Source organism: Coloeus monedula, assembly GCF_965178545.1.
Source record: "Coloeus monedula genome assembly, contig: HAP1_SCAFFOLD_122, whole genome shotgun sequence".
Lineage (NCBI taxonomy): Eukaryota > Metazoa > Chordata > Aves > Passeriformes > Corvidae > Coloeus > Coloeus monedula.
Window position 1 is genome coordinate 247999 of NW_028120783.1, and position 8844 is coordinate 256842.

Genomic DNA, 8844 nt, shown 5'->3' on the forward strand with positions numbered 1-8844 from the left:
TCAGATTCAACTATATGTTGCATTTTCTGTCATATAATTATCATATCTATAATGTCCTGAAGAGCAGCCTCCAGTCAGTGACATCAACAGTTTACACAGCAGTTGAACTAAGAATAACCTTGGAGAACTGACCCATGTCAACCTCTTATGAGTGTAAACTGTAGTTCACAACAGTTTCTGTTTTTTCATGATCACAGAAGGGCCTCAGTTGGATAAAAGAAGAATTGTGTTCAAAAAATACAAAACTATTCTGCTGAATGTTCACTTTACTGTATCTCAGAAGAGGAGAGGAAACAAAACTGAAAGAGTAATACTTAACAAAGTATTTTTGCTCCCTTATAAAAAGAAGGACAGGACAACATCAAAAACAGCTTCCCTAGAAGAATGCAGGGAAGATACATGATAAGTGGCATCAGCTTGGAAGAGGGATCAAAACTCTTTCTTTGATTGCTTTTACTAATGACATCTGTTTAAGCAAATCCAATTCAGAGCAGTTTCAGAAATCCCAAACTTGTTCTCTTTCTGAGCACTATTTGGAGGGCATGATCTGCCTGACATCAGTGTCTGTCTAGCAGTGGACATCTGTGGTCACTATGCAGGTGCTCGATTCACATCCTGTTTCCTTTTCCTCCCTCCCCATTTCTGCAGTTCCATTTGTAGGTGAGTTCCCCAAAGAAGAGCTGAGGAACATAAGGGATGACTCTTCCATACTCACAGTCCTTTGGAGATAAATACACAGAGATAGCAGAAAGAGTCAGAATTTCCTTTAATAAACCAGTGCAATATCAGACAAGTCAGAGAGATTGGTTAACTCTGTTTAAGGCAGACAATTTTGAAGATGGTGGGAGTGACAGATGTACATCTTTGCTACAAATTTGAAAAATGAGACATTCTACTTTCTGAACAAAATCCTGGCTATCCCAGAATTTTGCACTGTGTTGAACCATAGAGTTTTAAGAGCTGAGAGGTTGTTGAAGACACCAAAATTTTGTAATTAACTTACTGGGCCTCTTTAAGGAGGGTGTTACGTCTTCCTGTGCATCATTCAAGCAGCCTGGATTTCTTTCAGAAAGATTTCTCACTAAATCTGTAACAAAACATTAGCCTATATGACATCCTGCCCCAAAAGTAATAAATATAAATATTATTAATAAAAAATGTCCCCCTCCAAGATTAAATAAAAGCTTACACCTATATACCAAGAGCATCCACGGATCATGTCACACAAATTTATATTTGACAAGGGTTTGTGTGGGAGGGCGCTTGTGCCTGCTTTGTACAGGGAAGCTCTGGGGTTCCCAGGTTCACGACTGATGGGTCTGCACTTTGTGTCTGTTGAGGCTCTGGGTGCCCAGGGCCATGAGCAGTTCCCGGGCTGGGGATGGCGGGTGGGGCTGGCCTGTGATGCGCTCTGGGGCCTGTGACAGCACAGGGGCCGTGTCACAATGGGGGCAGCTATAAAAGGCCCCATTGGTTGACGCTGCCCCCAGTAGAGCCTGGGCAAGCGGTGAGTGCCCACAGGCGGTGGGGAGGCAGGGCTGGGGGAGGGCTGGGGCAGAAGCGCTGGCACCCGGGGCGTGTGTTCTGTCCCTGCGTCCAGGGCCCAGCCCCTGGCGGGAGCGCCTTGCTCAGGCTCGGTGCTTGCTGGGGCAGCGGTGCAGGCCTTGCCTCCTGCCAGCTGCCGGGGCCTCTCCTTCCTGCTGCCACATCCCCGTGGCTCCTGCCCTGCACTGGCTGCCTCCATTCCGGCCCTACTGAACCCCTTCTGTGTGTCCTCTTGCAGACCATGGCTTTATTGTCATTGCTCTTCGTGCTCGTGCAAAGCCTGATCCAGTACCCCCAGCCAGCTGGGGATGGGCTGGATGAGGCCACGCACCGGCGAATGCAGGAGCGTGAGGAGCTGCTCGACCGCGAGATGGCTCGGCTGCTGCAGGAGCTGGAGCAAGGGCCCCCGGAGCAGCAGGACGAGGGCTGGGGAGCCCTGCTCTTTGGTGCCCTGCAGCAGTGGCCATTCTGGGCTCTTGCTGGACTCCTGCTCCTCTTGGGCCTGTGGTTTAGCTGCAGGAGGAGTCCTGAAGCCAGCAAAACCAACAGCAGCGGCAAGGACCAGACCTCCTGCAAGACCTTGGGAGAGGAGAAGGAAAAAGAAAAGGAAGAAGACAGTTTGGATTCCGAGAGAGATGGAGAAAACATTGATGTGACTGTGGAGGCAGATGACAGTGGCAGCGGAAATGAAGGAGAAGGCAGTCCTGTGGCTGCAAATGAAGGAGACGACAATGATGCCAATGAACGAGATGAAGATGTGAAGTTGAAGAAAGACAGTGATGTTAAAAGTGATGATGGCCATGACGCAAGGAAAGATGAAGGCTGGAGTGATGGGAATATGCCAGGAGACAATACTGCTGAAGGAAATGAAGAAGAACCTGGCAATGTTACTGGAGGTGTGGAAGACCTAGATGAAGCAAATGAAGGAGAAAACAAGGATGTGAAGGTGGAGCCAGACAAGGATGCTGGAAAGGAAGAAGAAGGAGATGGAAATGAAGAAAAAACCGATGATGCGTATATGAAAGCAGGCAACGATGACGTACGTGAAGGTGAAGATGGAAAGGAAGAAAAAGCGGACGTGAAAGTGCAGGAAAGCAGTGATGCCAGTGAACAAAGAAGCAGTGATTGGACAGGACAAGAAGACAGCCGTGATGGTGAGAATGCAGTAGACCATTGTGGTTTTGCTGCAACTGAGGAAGAAAAGAAGGACATTGGAAATGAAGAAAGCAATCTTGGAGACAAAGATGAGAAAGCCAGTGCTGCCGATAGGAAGGGAGAAAAGAATGAAAATGGAAATGGAGAGGAACATGGCAATGTTGCTTCAACTGAAGAAGGTGTTGATAAGATAAATGAAGGAGAAAGCAGCAATATGAAGCTGAAGGAAGACAGTCATTCCAGTGAACACAGAGCCACTGATTGGAATGGGAAGGATCAGGAAAACAGGGATGCGAATGTGAAAGGCGAGAAGAATGAAGATGGAAAAGAAGAAGAAGGTGGAAATGTGGCTGCCAGTGAAAAAGAAGGCAGTGGTGCTGCTGGCAAGGACAAAGGCAGCAGTGGTGGAATTGAAGAGGAAGAAGACGCCTGTGACGTTGGGAATAAGCGAGGGATCCTTTTAGTGGATCGCATACAGTGTCCTGTCGAGGACGTGGAGAGAGGTTGCTCAGTGGCAGCTGAGCTGATGGAGAGCTTCACGCGTGTCTTTATTGACAGCGTGAGCAATAGTTTCTACCCGGTGCCTCAAGAAGCCATCGGGGTGGGCAGTGCCTTTGAGGGTTGGAGTCCCCGTGAGCAGGATGTGGTGTACCGCGTGCTGGTCCCACTGAATCCCCCACCGGGACACGCCTTCCACCTGGAGCTGAACAGTGCAGGGCAGATGGCAGCAAGGACCTTCTGCGTCCGTGTGGAGCTGGTGTGCACGTGCGAGAGGGAGCAGCTGGGCGAGAAGCTGTTGTGCTTCCTGCACCACTCGCAGGAGGAGCTGCGGCGGAAGCAGAAGCCCAGCCTCCTAGAGACACTCTGCACCGGCTCCTACCTGGACGTGGAGAAAACCTCCCACTGGTTCTACCAGCTGGTGAGATGCTCGTGGCTGCATTTGCCTCAGTCGTACTCATGGCACTTGGTGTTTCAGCCCTGCAGCCGGTCCTGCCAATTCCGGCTGAGCAAAGGCAAGAAGAGCCTGATGGTGGAGATGCTGTTTGGGGTGCGCCACGGGGACTCCGACATCTTTGTGGTCAGCCAGCCCACAGAGGCCCAGAAAGGCGGCTCCAGCATCTTTGTGAGCAGCCAGCCCGCCGAGGCCGACTCCATCGCAAGCACAGCGTGGCCTGAGACGTACGCTGTGGCAGAGGCAAAATTCTTCCAGCACGTCGCCAGGCAGGTGCCGTGTGAGAGCTTGCACCTGAAATGCCTGCAGCTCTTCACCTGCATCCTGAGGGGCACAGGTTTTTCCAGCTCGACCTGGAAGACTGTGGTCATGCACGTGCTGACCACCGTACCGCTGTCCCAGTGGCGCAGGAGGGAATTTGCGCGGCGGCTGTGGGACATCATGGCATACCTGCGCCGCTGCCTGCAGTTGAAATGCCTGGAGCACTTTGTCCTGGGCAACCAGAGGCTTCCTGAGGAGATCAGCTTGCCGCCGGCAATGCGAACGGTCGAGCCGCTCAACCTCTTTGAGCACCTGGCCCGAGATCCGGCCGCCCACGCAGAGGCGATGCGAGCTTACGGTCAGCTGCGATTCCGCCTCTGGATGCTGCTCTCCAACCACTGAGAGGAATTCCCTGCACAGAGCTGTGCTGGGGGGGCTCCCACCCGATGGCAGCCACGTGAGCACTGCATAATTCTTGCTTTTTTCACTGGCAATCCTGAAGCTGCTTTCCTGTTCCTGCGGAAGGAAGATGCTGCGGCACATTAATTCATTGTGCAGACACACATCTCTGCGTGGCCTTGCCCTTCACCTTTCAGTTTACCACGGTGCTGTTGCAATGTTCCTGCGTCTACGAGGCAGAAACTGGCTCCACCTGCACATCCTTACAGAAGACTATGAACTGACAGAGGTTGCTTGGCATACCTCCAAGTCCAAAAAACGAGCCTGTTAGGGACTTAATGTAATTCTTCAGTAAGCTGTACTTATTGTAGTTTTTTAAGGATGTAGTTTTTCTTAGTATATGAAAGTACAACAGGTAGTTTTAAGTCACACTACCATGGAAGAATAGGTAGTCCAAGTTTTCATAATGGGAACTGGATATATTATCCATGCTTCAAGAGGCCCTTTAGTATTGTCAGTGGGTAAACTATTTTGTAAACTTACCCTTAGTTTAGGCAATTAAACTACACTGCTGTAGTTGCTTGGCTGCTTTTCAGTAATATCCAGATATTTATGTTAGGAAAAACAATAAAAGGAGAGAAGTTTCTCAAATTGCCTGAAAAGTGTCCTTCTTTATATTTAATCCAATGGTTCTTAGAGAACGTCCATCCATTGCAGCTACCTGAAAAAATGACAAAGTGACTCAAGCGGTGATTGTGTCCAGCAGTCACATCTCGGTATTGCACTTCTGCAACTCACTAGAGCAGGGGATTAATTTTGTCTCATGAATGCAACCAGAAGTCATGATGGTTGAAACAGCTAAAATATTAATTAATCCTCCCAGTGCTGCTTCAAACCTGCCCCTCCTCATTCAGAGCATGGGAAAGAAAGCTGCTGTGGCCCACGTCAGAGAGGGAAGGCCTCTGAGGGGACAGGAACAAGCAGCTCCATGTGAGGAGAGCAGGCAGGAACCTCCCAGAGGAGGATCGCTGCCAACAGCAGAACTCGCTGTTCCACTGAGAGGGAACTGTGCTCGCTGGGGTCCCTGCCTTTTGCTTCCTCTGCTGGGCAGGCACTGCTCCCACCACAGCCCCTTTGGCCCAGCTTGTGGAAGGAGGAGAACACCCTCCCTGCTCCCTTCTCCCCAAACACACACACCCACTTTGTTCCCCTCTCCTCTGCCCCCAGCTGCAGAGACCTGCCCTTTCCCTTGCTCCAGCGCTCATCAGCCCCTTCCACAAGGACATGTGCTCTCAGTGGGTAGGACTTGATCTCTGTGTGCCATTGAGCCTTACGGCCTGACCGCACAGCTTGTGTGGCCTCTGGAGCGATGCTTGGAGTCAGGGAGAAGCACGGCCCCCATGGCTTCTTGCTGCACAATGCACCCAGGGCTAGATTGGCCAGGGCCAAAACTATTGCAGGTGGTTAAACTGTGGGTGTGGCTGTGAGTTTTGGTGCAAGTGTGCTGTGTGTCTGAGGAGCATGCTGGGAGAGGGGAAGGGCAGAACCTACAGCTGTCCAGTGTTGCCACTGAAATACTGCTGTGCAGCTCAGGTGCTGATTTTAACTGGTCAGTAGTATGCAACCCCACTAGGATGGAAATTGAAAACAGTGCTCCATAAGAGCAAGCATAGCCAAATGATCTGGATGTCTTTCTGGCACTGAGCTGTTCTTTCAGGCCTTGAAAACAGGGGCAGCTCTGATAAAGTAACTGAGCAGCTGGTTGGTATTAACTCTCCTTTGCACTGTCAATTCACCTTCTTTGGGAATAGCTCACCCTGCTCTGTGTCTTTCCTAAGCCTGTCAGTATCGATGTGAATGTGCTTTTCACACCCATGCCATCTGGCACTGGTATTACACCAGAGTTCCTCCTGCCACTGCAGTTCAAGGTCTTTCAATTTTTGCATGAAAGTCTTGTCTCCTATGTTATGGACACTGCACTCCTTAGGAAGCTGACAAATACATTTGAACATAGTGGGAAAAATGTTGAAGTGGAAGCGTTGCGAAGATGTGTGGCCAATTTCACAACATCTTTCCTGTGGAACTGCTGCAGGCTGAACGGAGCAAGTCCTGCTGTCAGATGTGCATTCGGAGAAAGCAGGTTTGAATAAAATAAGTCACAGCCAGAGAACTGTCAGCGCTTATCAATAGTGTCAAGATACGAGTTTCTGTAGCCAATTGTCCTTTGGATTTACTGAAGAAAATCCCTTACTGGTTTACATCCTGGACACTGAAATCCACAAGAAAATTCCCATTTGCTCCAAAGCGAAGTCCCTTTCCCTTTCTTCCTGCTTCCTTCATCAGTGAAGCACAAACTGAGTTAGAATTTAAAACTGTGTTCTTCTCTGTACAGCCCCTACCAGAGAGGATGAGCAGAAGTATCAGGACAACCTGGTGGTGTCTTCTCTGGCCTTAAACATCTGGGCTGTAAGATGTAGCGAAGTCATTTATCTTGCCTCAGCGTTGCCGTGTTCATGTCCAGAGAATGGCCTGTTGTCAGAAGCCTTTCTGAAGACGCAGTTACTTGAAAATTGCAGGTGCAGGTGCTTGCAGCTACTCTAACCTTTTGTGCATCCTTCTGAGGGAAGCATAGTCTGAAATGAAGAAGTGGCAGTATTTTGAAGGCAAGTGCAATTAGAAGGAGGGTAATTTGTTTGGAAAGGTGGGGATAGCACTGCCTATAATTTCACAAAGCATACTTTGAGAAAGGAAGAGCTGTGTGCCTTAAGGTGCTAATCATGATCAGCATGTTCCATTCTGAACACCTGGACATGCTTGCAAAATACAGGACATGTCTCCATCCAGGCTGGAAAGAAGGAGCCCACTGCTGCAGGGTGGAGTGGGTTCCTTTGTGCAAGTCAGCACAAGTCCCAAAGCCTTGAGGTGGACTGGAAGGTAGAGAGCTTCTAGACACAAGCTATTGCCACAGAGTGTTTGGTTGGTGTTGCCTGTTCCTAAGAGTGTGGACTAATCTCCACTCTTCATTCCCCGTGTCTGTTTCCTTCCTAAGGAAGATTCACGCCTTTCTGGTTGCAGGTCATGTGCTTATGCAGCTAAAGGTAGCTGGGAGGCTGCTGAGCTGAGCTGAGCTGGTAGGCTAAGTGGAGCAGTAAAAGTCTTTCCCAGTCAGTGAGTTGACCTCAGGTCCTTCAAATAATGCAGTCCAAGAAGATTTTGCCAGTATTTCCACTGGAAGCCTACCACGGGTCTCTTGCTTTTTCTGTGTTTGACTGGCTGGTAGATTGGGAGGGACAAGGGGGTGTGAAATGCTTGACCAGGGCATGAATGAAATGACTTTTTTCTTTAGTTGGTCCTAGGCATCTCAACCTGAAGTTCTAAGGAGAGAGAGTGGGAGTAGCAGAGTTTGTTTAAAGCTGCCTTTTCTCCAGGGTTAGCAAATTAAGAGGCTCTTTACTACTCTGCATCTGGTAGTGTGGGCTTTCTGAATAGCTTTAGCTACAGGTGAGTTTATGAAACACCTTCCTTAGAGTAGGGCGGAGGTTTTCTCTTATCTGCTTGATTCTCAGGTGACTGGAGGTCAGAAGAAATTTTCCCTCTTATTCTGCATCTTAGTTACTCATGTGGATTAGGAGAGCACTGTGAAGGGACTGGAAGGTAGTGATCAGTAGAGATCTAAAAAGAGGAGGATGAGATGCGCTGCTGAAACAGAGTAGCCTGTGAAATTCCTGACTCTCTCCTCTTTCTTTGTGATGATGCCTGTGAATGACTGATCAGTGGCTGCTGTGATCCTGTCTTCCTCTTCTTCCCTCCCTGCTGGGTAGCACTTGGGACACGGAACTGTTCAATGGCGACCTCATCTAGATGGCAGAAATTACAAGGCATTGATTGTTATTATATAGGATGGTTCAGAAAACTGTTTTCTGAGTGCACCCAGCTCTTGTGTCATGGCTGGAGAAGAGAAGGGTGATTAATCAGACATTGTGTGTTTTGTCAGCCCTCAGCTGATAAAGAGTATTTCAGAGATCACCCAAGAGGAATTGGAGTAGCCCAAGGGAGCAAAAAGGGAGCTCCTGCTGTGCTGTGCTGTGATCGGCATCAGAGCAACCCTTCCCAATAAACAGCACCATCGTATCCAGTAGCAAGGATCTCCAGTCAGAAAAAAGCAATGGAGGAGGTTTGTATTGAGGATGGTGTCTAAATGCAGACACGTCTACATCCCTATACAAAATAGAGTTCCTCTCGGAACGGCAAGAGAGAAGCCAGTTGCTGCAAGTGTCAGGAGGAGCACATTAGAGTGGAGCGAGCCAAGCTTCAGGAGTTCTGTGGTTTCAGGACTTTTCTTTTTCCTTTTCCAAACTTGTATTTCTTGTTACAGTGGCTTGTCCATTTTTCAGCCGGGCTATTGATCAGCCACATCTAGCGTAAGAAGTAGTTTGGATGGGCCTGAGTATTTTTATCCTGCTTTGCAAAGCATAAGTTGGTTATGTGTGATCTTTTGTCAGTCAATAGACAGATCTTTGAAAGTGCTCCTA

The 8844-nt window shown here is 49.0% G+C and overlaps 1 protein-coding gene across 1 annotated transcript; it reads left to right on the top strand.

Annotated features, from left to right (window-relative positions):
• Positions 1-1786: 1786 nt before the first annotated feature.
• On the top strand, positions 1787-4315 carry LOC309585699 (inositol 1,4,5-trisphosphate receptor-interacting protein-like 1; the record flags this gene model as incomplete). Its single annotated transcript, XM_082303607.1, has 3 exons — positions 1787-2069; positions 2574-2666; positions 3021-4315. 3 exons carry the CDS (start codon positions 1787-1789, stop codon positions 4313-4315), a joined length of 1671 nt encoding a protein of 556 aa, XP_082159733.1.
• Between the last annotated feature and the right edge of the window lie 4529 nt (positions 4316-8844).